The following is a 17,522-nucleotide window of genomic DNA, read 5'->3' as shown; positions in this document are numbered from 1 at the left end:
TGTAACCATTGTCGTCTTGTTTCAGGCTCGTAGTAGCAGCACCATTATTCGTCTCTGGTCACTATTGGAGACAAGAAGTTGTCACCCTCTTTGAGATACCGGATCAGATGAGTTGAGGCAGCGCTGAACCTCTCCGTCTTCTGGTGGTGGTTCAAAATCTTGGGCATCCATTGCGCACACAAGAGCCGATAACTGAGATGTTCATGAATTGTGGTGTGAACTGAACCATGACTGATGTTTACACACTCTGCCAGTTCATCAATACTTATCCTCCGTTCTTGTCTTATCAGCTCATCAAGCTTTGCAATTGTGTTGGAGATGATTGCACGGTGGCTTTGGCATGGTCTTAGATCATCTTTGCAACTTTCACGTCCTTCTTAGAACCATTTGCTCCAACACTTTACAGTAGCCAGTGAAATGCAATGTTCAACGTACACGGCAGCCATACGGTGACTGATTTCTTTTTGGGAAAAGCCTTCAGCTGTAAAAAACCTCACAACACCACGCTGTTCAACTTTCAGAGTGTTCATTATGTCACGCAACCATGTTCAACCCAGTGTATGAGAGCATTAAAGAACGTTTAATGCTCTCTTTAATGTAGCCTTTTCGTCTGTCTTTACTAATGAACCTAACCCTACAGAAACAAAACTGTTTTCCGTTAATTTACCTGAAATGCCACCCATAAGCATTAGTTTCTCTGGTATCCTGTCCTTAATTGAAAAAATGAAGTTGTCATCTTCTACTGGTACGGACGAAATAAATTCCAAGCTCTTAAAAAACACTAAGCACATATCTGCCGAATTTTTACTGTTACTGTTTTCTCAGTCACTCTCCTCAGGAATTTTCCCTTACGACTGGAAGTGTGGGAAGGTCATTCCAGTTCACAAAGCAGGCAACAGAGACTGTCCGTTAAATTACCGCCCCATATCTCTAACCAGTGTGTGCTGCAAACTCATGGAACATATCATATACTCTCAGATCATGCAGTTCCTTGATTCTAACAGCTTTTTTAATCCCTCTCAACACGGATTTCGAAAGGGCCTCTCATGCGAATCCCAACTAGCCCTTTTGCTTCACGACCTGAATGCTAACCTCGACACTAGCCTACAAACAGATGCTATTTTTCTTGACTTCACCAAGGCTTTTGATAAAGTACCACACAAGCGTCTACTAATGAAGCTCTCTCAACTAAATCTGCCACACGACGTTCTAAACTGGATCGCTCAATTTCTGACTAATCGCTCTCAGTTTGTTTCCCTTAACAATGTCAAGTCTGACTCGCTCCCTGTAACGTTCGGCGTGCTGCAGGGATCTGTCCTCGGCCCACTTTTATTTCTAATATATATCAACGACTTGCCTAATAATTTATCATGTAACATCCGCATGTTCGCTGACGACTGTGTTATCTACCGCAAAACAACTAACATATCTGACCAAACAGCCCTACAGAATGATCTTAATAAAGTGTTCGACTGGTGTAACCGCTAGCTAATAACCCTTAATCCTAACAAATGTAAATTAGTTTCCTTCCACCGCCGCAAAAACCCGCTCCAATTTCCCAATGAAATCGCTAACATACCAGTTGAAACAAGTGAATCCTATAAATACCTTGGTGTAACACTAACCCCTGATCTTTCCTGGCGCACGAATATGTCACGAATATCATTTCATCGGCTAACCGATCATTAGGATTTCTAAAACGTCATCTGCGTCACTCACCCTACCACATAAGACTTTTGGCTTACCAATCGCTAATTCGACCCAAACTTGAGTACGCATCACCAATCTGGAGCCCTCACCAAGTTTATTTGATTAACGCTATCGAAGCAGTGCAGAATCGTGCAGCTCGCTTCATTCATTGTTCTTATTCATATGATATCAGCGTGTCATCCCTTAAGAATGACTCTGGTCTGCCCACTCTTTCGTCTCGCCGCAGGATTGCCCCACTATCACTTTACCACAAGTTTTATCACAGTTCTTTGAGCCATCCACCTTACATCGCTCCCGCCGTTCGCACATCCCCTCGCACGGGCCATCCACTTCAAGTCACCCGACCCCGTTCTGGCACCACTACTTTTTCTGCATCATTTTTTTGCCGCACAGCTTCAGAATGGAATGGCCTTCCCCACGACATTGTTTCAATCACCTGTCCATCACGTTTTATTCAAAGTGTATCCATATACCTGTCTTGTTAAAAACCTGTGGCATTTGTAGTATCTCTGTACAACCCACCCCTTATGTAACACTCCCTTGTGGGGTCTTTAAGGAAATAAAGTGAAGTGAAGTGAAGTTTATACTCACACCTGCGTGTCATTTTTCTAAATGAGAGATGCCTGTGTGCTGTGCGCATGCCTTGCAGATAATGAACAGAACCATTATTGCGCAGGGTTTATTGACTCACTTTCATTTGACTCGCCCTCGTACATTAGAAATGCGGAGATACAATGGAATATACAAATGCTAAGATACAGCTTGATAACGGGCAAAAAGGTGTCACTGGGAACAAAGTTCACTGCACGTGTGCACCAAACCTTGGAACAAGATGTTTAAATATTGGTGTAAGTCTCCGATAAATCTATGTATCTAAGAAAAAGTCACTCTTTATAATGCTTAAAAAAAAAGGAAAATAAACATGTTGCGCAATCACAGAATGACAGATCAGAGAAACCTAAGGCTCCCCCGCCTTTTCTCCGCTCCTTCTGATGTATCGCGCGTGGCGGAAGGTGGCACTTGTGTGCGCTTTCCTTCCTTGCGTACACAAGACTAAGCCACCATCGTCGGCTCACGCATGCCCCCCCCCCCCCCCTACGATTTCACGCGCACATACAGCGTGCGGTGCGTGGTCACAATGTTATTGCCCTTGGGACTTTATATAGAACATGAGGGCGATGGCGACGGTAGGAATGCACCTGGAGTATACATATCATTGCTATCGCAATAATATAATAAGAGTATTTAGCAAATGAACCATTCCATGGCCCATTACTTTCCGCAAAAGAAGAAGTAACAAAACCGAACTTTCACCGTGCGACATTTCTCTGCACCGCAAGAATATCTTTATTCGTTTCTTTTTCTTTTGTGAGACCGGGGTACTGAAGTGGAAGAATACAAAGGAAAGCATGTTGGCCAAAATCAAATGCCTAGTTTGGGCACCTAATGTGGCTATTGAAGGAATATCGAAGAAAACGTGAGACGATTGGTCCACACAGAACAATACGCATGCTGACAGGTATCCTACACCGGCAAGATAAGACTTTCTGGAGAAGTTGCGCTCAAACGAACGTGTTGCAATCCTTCGAGACCCCACAGTGATGGCGGCGAGCGACTATTGTTTCTTTTTCTTGTATGCTAGCCAGAAAGCGTCCAAAACTCTGCCAGGCGAAAATCCACTTGGCCAGGCAAAAAAGAATGCGCACCAAGGTGCGCCGTGCGGTGTACGGGGCACGAGAAAATGCATGCGCCCTGGCTGGCTCTGGCAGCCCGCGGATAGTGAGAACAAGAAAATTTAAGAGGCTCAATGTGTCCTCGCGAATAAAATTCAAAGTAAAATAAATAAGAACGTAGTCACCTTTGCTGGCTTCAGTGTCTTGACATGGATGCATTGGCACAGGTGAAAAAATGTTGATATTCTTTTCTGTCTGTATAACCAGCTGCTGTGCCACAACGGCTCAGCTCCTGCAATATACGGCCTGCCCAAGGTTCACAAACCAAATGTCCCGCTGCGGCCTATAGTAGACTACACTCGCTCTCCGTTGCACTGTCTCTCTGCCTATCTTCATGGTGTGCTCCAACGAACACCGACGCGGATCATTGTACCTTGGACGAACACCGACGTACATAAAGGACTCCACTGATTTTCTCGACAAGTTCAGGAACGTGACTTTAGACAGCGATGACGTCATGGTTTCCTTTGACGTTATGTCTATGTTCACACGCATACCTGTGGATTATGCTGTTGACTGCTGCTGAACAGCATTGCAAAATGACACATCTCTGCCTTCGCGCACCCCATTCGAAGTCGGCGATGTGTGCCTCCTCTTGGATTTTTGCTTACACAACTCATATTTTTCATTTAATGGATCATTTTACAGGCAGGTGTTTGGAATGGCAATGGGAGCTTTGGTGTCAGTGTCGTGTGCCAACATTGCTTTGGAAGCCCATGAAGATAAAAGCCCTGATGATGTTCCAGCCCACCCCAAAACCACCCCAAAATTGTTCCTGCGGTATGTCACGACTGTTTTTCCATTATCTGCCGCGAAGACATTGTACCTTTTCTGCAGCACCTGAACTCTTTCCAAAGCACAATAGAATTCACCGTTGAAGAAGAAGTTAATAGTCACTTGGCTTTCCTCGATTTGAAGTCATGCGCACTGCATCCGGCCTTTTCACAAGTGTTTATTGAAAGCCTACCTGTATCGTGCAGACTACGCATGCGTCGCACGTATTGGCCTGAACTGACTGACAGCACGAAGTTTACGGCAACACGTGCCTGTGAATGCCGACAACGATATATACCCTGCGTGTTTCCTGAATAAACATTCTTTTCGTTCTTGGATCCCGTCCATACGATACATGGTGTCAGAAGTGGTGCTGCTGGATGAACGTAACCATTCAGAGCAATGGAGCTAGTCAAGCCACCGGAGCATCTGCAACTTTCCGGCTCATCCGACAACATCGCGAAGCATTGGAACCTGTTCATCCAGAAGTTCGAACTGTTCCTACAAGCGACAGCATCTACGAAAGAACCAAGGTCAGAAGCTGTCAAGGCTGCGCTGCTGCTGAGTGTTGCTGGCGACGATGCACTTGAGGTGTTTAACAACTTCACCTTTCTGGAGGCGGAACGCAAGGATGATTACAAGACGGTTGTGCGGAAGTTTAAAGAGTACTGTGAAGAACAGCAAAACGAAGTCTATGAGAGGTACATTTTCCGGTCAAGAACCCAGGACGAAGCGGAGCCCTTTGAGCATTTCCTGCGCGACTTGCGAAAGCTGTCCCGAAGCTGCAACTTCGCTGAATTAACGGAGTCAATGATCCGCGACCAGGTTGTATTCGGTGTACATAACCCCAAGTTGCGGGAGAAGCTCCTCAAAGTAAAAGACCTGACGCTAGCCAAGACAGAACAAATCTGCAAGGCTGCTGAACTGTCTAGCCAGCAGAACGAGGCATGGGCTCAGGCGGAAAAACAGGTCGCGTCGGTAAAGAAGCGTCCGTTTAAATGCATGAAATGCAACCGCTCGCACGAACGTAGTAGGTGTCCCGTGTTCGGCAAGACGTGTTTTGTATGTGGTGGCACCAATCATTTTGCAGCGTGTTGCAAGAAAGGGTCTACAGTAAGCAAAGTGGTCAACGTGCAGAACACTTTCGACATTCTTGATGTAAAAACTTGTAAGGTGAGAAGCTCGACGGACTGGATCGTAAACGCTAAAGTGGCCGGCCAGGATGCCTTCTTGAAAGTAGACACAGGCTCCCAAGCTAACTTGCTGCCTTACTCGGTCTATCGGAAGTGCAAAGGGATGCAAAGTTTGAAGCTGAGCAGTTCCATTCTGCGGTCCTATAGCGGTGACGCCATCAGTCACTTCGGTGTTGCGTCGTTACCAGTCACCATAAAAAATCAGGCTGGGAGTTTCGACTTCTTTATAGTAAAAAAAGGCCACCAGGCAATACTCGGACTATCTGCAAGTGAGGCGCTCGGACTGGTCGCGAGGTCAGTGGAGGCAGTCAACGCTAGCGCTGCCGACGAAATACTGCAGGAATTTCCTCAACTCTTCCAAGGAACAGGCTGTGTCGCCCGCCAGTATCGTATGGTATTACGCACTGGTTCGATACCTGTAGTCCAGCCAGCGCGGCGCGTACCCTTGACACTACAAGAACCACTGCGGGAGGAGCTGGACCGCATGGAACGAGCCGCCATCATCACGAAAGTGACAGAACCAACGGACTGGGTGAGCCCGCTTGTTATTGTACGGAAAAAGGACGGCACACTACGTGTATGCATTGATCCTGGGCATATCAATGAATGCCTGAAACGTGAGCACTATCAGATGCCTAAGCGTGAAGACATTGAGGCTGAGCTCGCCGGCGCTCAATATTTTTCCCGCCTCGATGCGAATTCAGGTTTCCACCAAATTCCTTTGGATGACGCCACATCAAAAATCTGCACATTCGGCACGCCCTTTGGTCGCTACCGTTTTCTGAGGCTGCCCTTCGGTATCGCCTCGGCTCCTGAAGTCTTTCAAAAAACCTTGAGCGAAATTTTTGACAGGGCTCCGGGGGTGCGGGTATATGTAGATGACGTTCTTGTCTGGGGCATCACTAAAGAAGAACATGACACACGCCTTCGAAATGTATTGCAACTGGCAAAAAACGCTGGCTTAACTTTTAACGCAAGCAAGTGCAAGTTCGGGCTTACTGAAGTTGAATTTATGGGTGATGTCATCAGCCGAGACGGAATAAGGCCAAATGCTACACTGAGCATGTCCCTTAAAGAAATGTCGCAACCAACGGACAAAGCTGCAGTGCACAGAATGTTAGGTGTTGCCAACTACTTTGGGAAATACATTCCGAATCTGGCAGAAAAGACACAACTTTTGCGCAGTCTCATCAAAAAGGACACCAAGTTTGAATGGACGGCCAACCACGCAAATGAATGGACAGCCATCTGCACATGGCTCAGCAGCGCACCTGTGTTGGCTGTTTTCGATGCTGCCAGGGAAACTAAAATTTCTTCTGACGCTTCTAAAAGCGGACTAGGCGCTGCACTTCTACAGCTTCACGGTGACAGCTGGCGGCCAGTTGCGTATGCATCACGCGTGATGAATGAGACTGAGCAACGATATTCACAAATCGAAAAAGAGGCAATGGGCATAATGTTCGGGTGTGAAAAATTTCACCACTTCGCATACGGGTGTGAGATAATCATAGAGACCGACCACTGCTAGCCATTTCATCCAAAGGAATCGGTGACATGCCGCCGCGTCTTCAGCGTTTCTTCATGCGCTTACTGAACTATGACTGTGTGCTTGAATTTGTACCAGGGAAGCAACTGCTGCTGGCCGACATGCTCTCAAGGTCGACGCCCATCAACCACCCAGCGGACACGAGTGGCTCGACAGAAGAAATAGAGGTTCACGCAGTTGGTGCAGTCTCGGATCTGGTAAGCAGAAAAACTCTTGACCGCTTAGTTGCCGCAACTGCAAGTGACCCGGAGTTACAAAAAGTGATGCGCTATATCAGCGGCAACGACAATCTTGATGGCTGCATGAAACCTTTTGCTACTGAGCTGTCACTAATAGAGGGAGTGGTGCTAAAAGGAACCAAAGTACTTGTTCCAAAGTCGATGAGGAACGAAATACTTCAACGTATACACGAAGGGCACTTGGGCATAAACAAATGCAAAGCACGAGCCCGACGATTGGTGTTTTGGCCCGGAATTAATGCAGATATTGAAACCATGTTGAAAAGTTGCGCCGTCTGCCGAAAGTATGCATACAGGCAACCAAGCGAGCCTTTTATGCTCAGACCAACGCCGGGCCATGCTTGGTACAGAGTTGGCATTGATATCTTTCAGCATGGGGGAAGCTCGTACTTGTGCGTGTTCGATGCGCAGTCAAACTTCCCGGAAGTGGAAAAACTGGGCGACACCACGTCGAGCACGATCATTGCCAAATTGAGCTGCATTTTTGCACGATATGGAATCCCAGTCGAAGTATGCAGTGACAACGGCCCCCAGTTCGCGTCTCACGAGTTTGCCACCTTTGCATCCAGGTACGATTTCAAGCACGTGACATCTAGTCCTGGCTTTCCACAGTCCAATGGACTAGCGGAGAAAGGCGTCCAGATAGTAAAACGGATCATGAAAAAAACACAAGAAAATCACGACGACTTCTAGCTGGGCCTGCTCAGCTACCGATCTACACCACTGGAGCACGGTCGTTCCCCGGGTGAGCTGTTGCAAGGCAGGAGACTACGAACCAGGCTTCCAGACTTCAGCTCGCAACCTAAATATTTTGTGTCTAAGCATAGACAACTTGGCGCACACAGAAAGGACCTACCAGTACTCCGAAAAGGGGATGTGGTGAGGATCCGAGATAAAGCATGGACCCGCAAAGCGCAGGTCGTGGGACAGGCTGCGCCTAGGTCCTATCGCATTGTTACTGAAGGTGACCAAGTACTTCGTTGGAATCGGAGACACCTGATTACAACGCGTGAGCCATTTCGACACGATGACCTCGACAGCGATGAGCCGGAAAGCGAGGACGACCAGCCGGTAACATCCCCAACTGGAGTGCCCGCAAACCCGACTCAACTTACAACACCGATCCCAAGACGGTCTAGGCGGATAACTCGTCAGCCAAGACGGCTGCAGTACGACCACAATTTCAATCAAGTGCATTGTGTATCTCGGCTTTATCCAACTATTAAACAGAGAAAGATGTATCGTGCAGACTACACATGCGTCGCACGTATCGGCCTGAACTGACTGACAGCACGAAGATTACGGCAACACGTGCCTGTGAATGCCGACGACGATATATACCCTGCGTGTTTCCTGAATAAACATTCTTTTCATTCTTGGATCCCGTCCATACGATACACTACCCACACAGGGAAATATCTGAACTTTGATTCGGTCCATCCCCTTGGACAAAAACGATCTGTTGCCTCGACATTGTTCACCCGTGCATTCTGTTTGTGCTTGACTACTGACGCATGCAGAGCTGAGTTGAAGAGAGTGTCGCAGGATTTGGTCAGCAATGGCTACCCCGGCCAGATTATAAACACTGAAGAAAAGCATGCAGCTGAACCCCCTGTAAGGCTGATGAGAACAAGAAAACGGGCATCTCTCCCCTATGCATGAGGCGTGAGCGAGTCAATGTCAAGAATTTTCAAAGAATATGATGTACAAATCTGCCACGTCATTTCAAGCAAGCTAAAACAAAAACTCGTCCGAGTCAAAGACCGCCTCGAAAAAGAAACATTTCCGGGCGTCATCTACAAAATTCCTTGCCAGGACTGCCAGGCGTTGCTACGTAGGCGAGATAAAGAACTTTAAAAGAAGGCTACAGCAGCACCGCAGGGACGTAGCCAAAGGACACATGCTTTCCAACACCCTGGCAGAGCTTCACGAAAAGACTGGACACAGTATTAACTGGCATTCGGCTTCTATAATGGAAAGAGAGAACAAATTATCATCCCGATTGCTCCTTGAATCATTCTGCATGCAATCTACTACAAACACGATAAACCAGACACGGGTACTCCTCCCTGAGTTGTATGAAAGCGCATTACGTCTTCCGACGCATATATAATAAAGACCATCATGCATTCGTTTATTGTGAACAAGGCACCTGTATTGGCCTCCGAAACGTCAATCTGTGGTTTTGAATTTTTTCAGTTGGCGAGTGTACGCTTATTCAGCCATGTTCTTTCCTTGCAAATCCTAGACTTAACATTCTTTTCTGTGACATGGCGGCACAAATGAACCATCACAAAGCTTCGTCTCATCAGACGTCGCTGCGCACTTTGTCAACTTGTCCGATAGCGTTTTGATTTGGCTTGTCTCGTTGTATGGTCCGATGTATGACTTTAGAAAAGTTAATGCTCCTTTGGCATCAAATGTTTATAACATTAAACCCACAAAGTTCCGGAATTGAAAATCTAAAGCACGACTTTGGAAATGTCAATGCATCTTTCGCATCAAAAGTTCATAAGAACTTTATCCCCATAAAGTTTCGAAATTCAAATCCATGCGCTCCATAGAGTCCGTGGCTACTGCAAGATGTCACAACCAGCCTGCTGGCCATCAAAACTCCCTTGAAACTTTGTGCTCGGATGGGACTCCTTGTGTTATGTGACTCCCGGTGCGTAGGCGCTGCTGCAAAATCCAACCCAAGTTCGCAATGTTCACGCTGAAATGTCTTTTCGAACGTGAAAAACACATTCTAGACAAAATACACAATGAGATTCGGTGCCGGGGGTTGTTTTAGTCGGCAGTACATGACAGCGCGGAAAAATTTTAGGGGGGGGGCTGACACACCATAAGCCCCCCCCCCCCGGCTACACCCCTGGTGCCTATATATTACTGTGACTGTGTAGTGTTTACTTGGGAATACTGTGCAATTATAGTTGCACCTTGCGCAAGACTTCCTGAGAGCTGGCAAATGTGGGTCTTAATTGATAGTGTTGACTTGCTGCACAGCAAGAATGAAGCAAGAGTGGAGAATTTGGTGTACTATTTTTGTGTGCATGTAGAAGCTTGAGGGAGAGTTTAATTGTTACAGACCCTTGCCATACATATCTGCCATCCAAGCTTCTATGAGGCTAGACTTCTGTGCCTTGTTTTAGAGGTGTCCTTGACTCTCCAATGCAGCCTTGGTGGAAGACTGGGCAAGTAAGGCTCGGCCAGATATTCTTCGCTTTGTCCCCTACACCTGGCACCTCAACATTGTGTTGACTGAATTTGAGCTCATTACACTGGCCAACGAGTACAACTGGGTTGACTGTGCTCATCAGGAAAATGGTAAGGGCTCACTGCTGACTGATGCTTGCATGGTGTTTGTTAACATGGGCTCCTATTCTAACCCTTTATTGTAGGAGTGTGTGAATACCGAGTAGTAGATTTCGATTATAGAATATGAGAAAGCTTATCACAAAAATTAATTGGTGTGAATCTTGGGCTCATTCTTAGGAGCCTCCAAGCACTGCATAACAAGAATTTAGCAAGCTACCAGTTACTTAGCAGGGATGGAAGTGCTGCACCAATTGCACCATCTCACATGAAACCGTTAAGCTACACCAACCTGCGCTAAAGCACTAATTTCAAATGAAGTTCCCAAATTTAGCAGGATGTGCTTGTTCAGTGGCAACCACACAGCCATAGACATGCATTGGTTAGTGCTTAGCCCTGCAATCCAAGCCGAAGCAATCCATTTCAACGTCAGCGTCTTTGGAGTGCGGGCATGTTTGGTGGGATAATTGTAACTAGGTCACAAGAAAATGAAAACCGTTTTGCGCTTTAGTATGTGTTATGAATGTTTTATAAAACTGCTGTGCATTTGCATATATGCAGACCAGTTGAAGATGATTTGAACTAGCACTCACTTCATGGGGGCAGTTGGGCAGAAAAGCCGCGCTGAATGATTAAAGTTGTACAATCTGCTCAGCGTGTAGCTCATCAGTTTCGTTATACACCTTAGCACTTGATTTTGTGCCCTACTGGTCATCCGAGTCAATTAATGCTTTCAGGGTCGATTTTTTTCACCATATGCAACCGCCCAGTGTCAATTTGTTTTTATTGCAGATTCCAATTCTTCTAATAGACATATTTCGAAAAAAATTTACCATAATTTTTCTAGGGTGACCGTAAAGGAGGAAAAAATATTTTGCGTTGTTATATATGTACTCTTTATTCATGAATAACAACAATAAAAAGGAAATAAACTTATAAGAATTAGAAATTTGATGCATTGTTATAGTTCAAGGCCTAGAATATGCGCACATGAGAATATTTCGCAAGTCTGAAATGTTCCTGCTCTTACACCAATATTTACGTCCATAGCGTTATCGAACTGCATAGGTGAGCCCACTCAAGAAAACTGTTTGGTCGTGTGCCCGTCAAAAAAGCAAAACGTGTGACAAACTTCCACTAATCTTCATCTTATCGCCAAACAGAGGCAATTAGATATCACGAGTCTCCCCCCCCCCCAAAAAAAAAGAAAGAAAAGGAAACGCATGCACAGTGGCATCCTTCCTATGCTCACCCCTGTGAGTACTAATCGAGCGAGAAACAGGCGGCCGCCCTTTGAGCGATTAGTAATGAGGTAACCAAATTTAATGAGGTAGCCAAACGCGTCTTATGCGCGGACAAAGTCCAGCCAACTTGCATCGTGGCAAAAAGTCAGCATGCCAGAAAAAGCACACTAGACAGTACGTGAAATGTGTGACGGGTGTTATATACGAGATACCACTGAAGTGTGGGAAATCCTATGTTGGACAAACGGGGAGATGTGTTAATGACCGGGCCCGGGAGCATGAATTGTCTGTAATCAAAAAAGGTAATGCGCATTTACTTGCGCATTGCACGGTTTGCCTGGAAGGAACATGCCAGCCACTACTGCGTGAGATAAAGATGCTTGGCAGAAGTGGTGACACGTTCGCAAGAGAAATTTTGGAGGCATATCACATAAAAGAGAGAGGCATGAGTTGTATTAGTGACTGCGTCTGTTTTTCTGTTTGAAAACGAGTTGCAACTGTTAAAAACGTCAGTGTTCCAAGATGAATACCCCTCCCCGTGCTTGAGCACGTGAAGAAGGAACTGGATGACATAGAAACCCAAGGAGTCATCTGAAAGGTCGACACGCCAACCGCATGGTGTTCCGGCCTTGTCGTTGTACCGAAGCCATCGGGTGGGTACAGGCTCTGTGTTGACTTGACGAAGCTTAAAAAGGTCATCCAGCGGTAACAGCACATTCTGCCAACAGTTTAAGACATCTTAGGCCAGCTTTATGGTGCAAGAGTCTTTTCCAAGCTCGATGCAAGATCCAGCTTCCACTAAATCAAAGTAAGTCGAGAGAGTGAAAAACTGGCAATGTTCATCACTCCCTATAGCCTCTATTACTACAGATGCCTTCCCTTCGGCATTGCGACAGTGCCCGAATATTTTCAGCGCTTCATGTGACGACTATTAGAAGGCACTACCAGAGTCGTCAATATGATAGACAATATGCTAGTCTTTGGTAGCGACCACCGAGAGCACGACCGACACCTAGCTGACGTCTAAATCAAGCAGGCATCACTTTCAATGAAAAGAGGTGTCAGTTTCGAGCTTCTTGTGTCAAGTTTCTAGGAGTCGTCGTTAACATGCAGGGAATTTCACAAGATCCAGATAAGGACTAGGCTATCATGGACCTTCCACCACCAATCGATGTCAGCGGTGTTTGCTGATGGCTTGGAATGGGGGGCCAACCATGTGGCCAGTTCCATTCTGAACCTGTCTGGCGTCTACACCCATTCGTTCACTCTTGAACAAGAACAACGCCTGGAATTGGGACTACAGCCAAGAGCAAGCTTTCACTCACATCAAGTCATTGCTCAGCTCCAATAAATTTGTGGCAAAGTACCACCCACACTACTCTACTATAGTATCGGCTGATGCAAGCTCTCATGGCCTGGGTGCCGTCTTGCTCCAGGACCAACCTTCTGGAATTCGACATGCTGGGGCCTATGCTCCGAGATCCCTCACTCCGACAGAAGGATACTACAGTCAAACGGAAAAGGAATCTGGCTGTCATGTGGGTCGTGACTAGGTTCGACCAGTACATTTGTGGCCTACACTTTGAGGTCAAGTCGGATCATCTTCTGCTTGTAGCCCTCCTTTTGAGGAAGGACCTGGAAGTCTTGCCGCCTCGAGTACAGTGAATGTGGATCGAGCTGATGTACCTGGGAAACTCTTAGCTAGAGCCAATACACTATCATGAGCACCCTGCTACTTGCCAATCTAGAAAACCGTTAACAGCTTAAAAATCCACATAGGAGAGGTCTTCAAGGATCTACCTCCACTAGTGGCTAGTCAGTTAGACGATATCTGTCATCTTCAAGCTGAGGATGGAGAGTGTTCCTCAGTTGTGACCTATTGTGAGAGAGGTTGGCCACCCAAGAACAGAGTACCAACCCACGTAGCACGGTACTGGATAGAGAGAGACAGACTGAGTGTGTACGATGGCTTGCTTTTGTTGGATCACCATATCAACGTTCTAACTTCTCAACGCCAGGACATCCTTGCACTGCTGCACGAGGGGCATCAAGGGGTACGCTGCTGTCAAGAATGCGCCTGAGAGCGTGTTCGGTGGCCAAATTGCAATCTGCATATTGAACACCTTGTGACTCTGTGTGCCAAGTGTGCTGAGGTTTGTGCCACTGGTACCAACTCCCACACCGGAAAGGCCATGGCAATGCCTGGGAATTGACCTGTTCCACTTCAAAGAAACCTGACTATGTTCTCATCGTCGATTACTACTCCCGATTCCCTAAAGTAGTCACGCTGGGGACTGCATCAGCACCGGCGGTCAGTGTCGTGGTGAAGAGTTGTTTTGCTCACTTCTGGATTCCAGATGCTGTGTTGACAGAGGGACCTCAGTTCATGTCCAAAGATTTTGCTGATTTTGCTCTATGTTACGGATTCCACCATGAGACAATCAGTCCTTGATACACTCAGAGTAATGGTGAGGCAGATTGCATGGTTCAGATCGTGAAGGACCTGCTTGAGAAAAGCTCCGATCCGTACCTGGCCCTTTTCGCTTGCATAGTTCAGATCGTGAAGGACCTGCTTGAGAAAAGCTCCGATCTGGACCTGGCCCTTTTCGCTTACCAAGATAAACTTGGAGTTTTGGGCATCTCTCCAGCACAATTACTTATGGGATGAAAACTGCAAGCTCGCCTTCTGGGGCTGCCAGAACGCCTTCTGCCCGCATTGCCAAATCACGAGAAGTGTAGGGCACAGGATACTGTGGCCTAGGTGCAACAGGTGAAAAATTACAAACGCCGTCACAGTGCAGGCCTCCTGAGTCCTCTGAAACCAGGGAATGACGTGTGTATCAAGGACATTGGATGCAGCGGTCCTGTCCTCAGCCCTGCTCAACGACCTCGATCGTATGTGGTTGAGACTCTTAGCAGCATTCTGCAAAGGAATTGTCACTGCCTGGTGCCTTTCTCAGCAGACCAGAATGTCCAAGGATGGGCAGCAGCCTCACCAACAACACCAGGAACGTCACTACAAAGTTCTTTCTGCATGTCGCCTGTGCGACCTGTGGCCACACTTCCTTGCATGAAATACAGGGTCTGCCTGTGGAAGCAAGATCGCCTGAACATGATGAATGGAAGCAAGTGCGATACGGTCGTGCAGTGAGACCACGGTGCAAGTTGAAACTGTAGTTCTATCAGGAAGGAAGATATAGTGGTCACCGCCTTGCCCTTGAGTTTGCAGCTACAAGGTGGCACTGAAAGCAAGGGGGCAGCACCTTGCAACAAGTATATACTTAAGGGCAGACAGCAATAAAGGTTCTTCTTGTTACGAGCAGAGTCGCTAGTGTCATTTGGTGCTTCCTTGAACAATGGATGTGTATGTGTATGTGTTGTAACTCCCCCTCCATCTCTTTCTTTCTGGATCTGACAGCCAGGTTGACCAAACAAAATGTCACCATAGAATCTTTCATTTATGTTTTCAGGTCAGCTTAAAAAAATGGTTGTTTAAACATTACTTGAAAGAGAAGGGGAGTGTGAGGTAAATTTTGATTAGGTGTTTGTCTAGAAATATATCACAGAAGCAAGAAAAATATTGGCAGTTATGCAGTGTGGTACAGGCTTAACAGGACAAGTCAGTTCTGCTGAAGCCCCCAAGGAGAAGGAAGGTTCGTGAAAAAAAAAAATTGTCATCCACTCGACTATTGCACAAAACGGCCTTTGTAGCTAGACATGTGCACAGATACCATTTTAGGGCAGGTAGCATTTCTAGCTAGCATTTTATCAGTTAAACTTATACATGAACTCCTATAGGCATACTTGATTCATCAGGCAGTGCACCATTTCCTCCGAACCGTCCATGCCTTGGAGCCTGTTTTCTCTATTAGTAAAGCATTAGTGTAACTGGCACCATAAATAAAATGAGTCACAAGAGTGTAGGCCAGTTTTGTTACCACCGGAAGAACCCGTTGATAATGGCCGTTATCAAGAATGTATTAGGAATGTTGAGGGGTTGCTTGTCTTGTTTGCACACAGTGGTCTAGCATTGTTGAATGTGCACAGAGAAGTTCTTGTATCTGCAGACAAGATGTTGGATGAATTGGCAATGAAACCATGGCTACTGGTCTTCAATTTGTATTTCATGCAGCAATAAGTCGGGTTTGGCCCTTCATTGGGGTAGAGGCAATCTTTCTATTAAATGAATATTTCTTTATATCTTGACACGAAAATGCTTTTGACTGTGGGCCATTCCCCAACCGAATCGTCGAAATATGTTGTGTTTTTCATTGTAGGCTTTATTCAAATGTATATATTTAATCATGATTCCATACAAAAGTTTTGGAACCCCTTCACCTGACAAAAATCCTCGGTGTGCTAATGCTCAGAAGCATCTTTTATGGATCTGCCACATTTTATTACTATGTTCAGAAAGTGTTTCAGCGCCTCTTGAAAGGCAAACTGCAATAAAATTTTACTTTTGCTGAATGTGTTACGAGTGAGCAGGACGTGCCAGTAAACCAGGGATTCTCAAACTTTCTGGCCTTGAAATACTCCACCAGCTTCTCGAAAGTGCCACAGAACCCCTACCTTTTTCCACCAGTGCACCTACATACAAACTCACTATAAGGGTACGTCAAAGTGTACACATAATGGTAACGGGGATAGGGGGTCTTACTGCACAATCAATACTGTGAACGCCAAAGTGCCATCATTTATTGGGGAATGTTGCATGGGGATGTCCCATCTCCTCTCCGTTTGCCTAATCAAAAAGCACCACCTCTGCATGCGGCCTCTGTTATTTACAGTACGGTGTGTTATACTTTAACTCCAAGGCCATCGCTTGTAAAAATAAACTGAGGATAATATAGACTAGCAATTTCTTTTACTGCGCCATACCGCACACCCTAAAGCAGAGCACGTGTTGACCATGCATATGTGGCTACTGCTCCACGTGCCATAAACGGCGTCTTCACGTGGACGAAGTATTGGGTGCACAAAAGCTTATTTTATTTCTTGCAAACAAATGTCACAAGTCAACCACTCTGCAGAATGGTCTTCGATATATTGATTGTAACATTAAGCCTAAATGCCGCTTCACCCGGCATGCAGCGGTGCTCCTCGTGCAAATCGAAACACTTGTCGCATGTTTTCATTACGGGATCGATGCAGTGTGGTAGCAAGCAATTTTGCATAGAAACTTTGCCATGCCAACACTGATACGCTTGAACCACAAATGATGTGTGAATGTGTGTTTGTTAACCGTATGCTTATCTGTCAGCCAAAAAGAGTTAAGCAGACAGACAAATTCGGAAATGGTTCTCAGCTGCATAATTTTCGAGTTGATTCTCGCTTACGTGTTACAAACTGCTTACGTGTTACAAACTGCTTACGTGTTACGAACTGGGCTCGCAAGCATGAATTAAAAGCACTTTGTTGACCATCGTGGGCCTGCAGGTCACAGGTGACAAGTCTTAAAGGGGCCCTGCAATATGTCAAGGAAAGCTTCCTGAGCGGTACGGATGGCATCACCTCTGTGCAGTTATTGTGTACCTCGTAGAAAGGACCAAATTTGCCACTTACAATAAAAGATTCACATTGTAGAAAGTAGGCTGTCAAAAATGAAATTATTTATACCTCTAAGCAGCGTGTCAAGCATTAGGCATGCGGAAATAGTCAGACATCTGCACTTGCTTTCGCGGAAGTTTTGGGTTCACAACCCTGGTGTGCATCGTGTTCAGTGGCTGCGCGAACACTGGTGGCCGTAATTTAGCGTGCATGAAATCAGT

General features: G+C 46.1%; 1 protein-coding gene across 6 annotated transcripts in view; it reads left to right on the top strand.

Annotated features, from left to right (window-relative positions):
- Nucleotides 1–17,522, top strand: part of tweek (transmembrane protein KIAA1109 homolog tweek) — a 647,796-nt gene that overhangs the window by 72,707 nt on the left and 557,567 nt on the right. For all 6 annotated transcript variants that reach the window (XR_008613545.1, XR_008613544.1, XM_050182732.3 and 3 more), the window contains exon 10: nt 10,370–10,519. Coding sequence is in view for 4 of the 6 variants with exons in the window: in XM_050182732.3 (XP_050038689.2) it covers nt 10,370–10,519 (150 nt within the window). In the remaining 2 variants the exon portion in view is untranslated. The remainder of the gene's footprint in view (nt 1–10,369; nt 10,520–17,522) is intronic.

This window comes from Dermacentor andersoni, chromosome 4, assembly GCF_023375885.2.
Source record: "Dermacentor andersoni chromosome 4, qqDerAnde1_hic_scaffold, whole genome shotgun sequence".
NCBI classification, from domain to species: domain Eukaryota; kingdom Metazoa; phylum Arthropoda; class Arachnida; order Ixodida; family Ixodidae; genus Dermacentor; species Dermacentor andersoni.
This window is presented reverse-complemented; position numbering and strand designations above follow the sequence as displayed.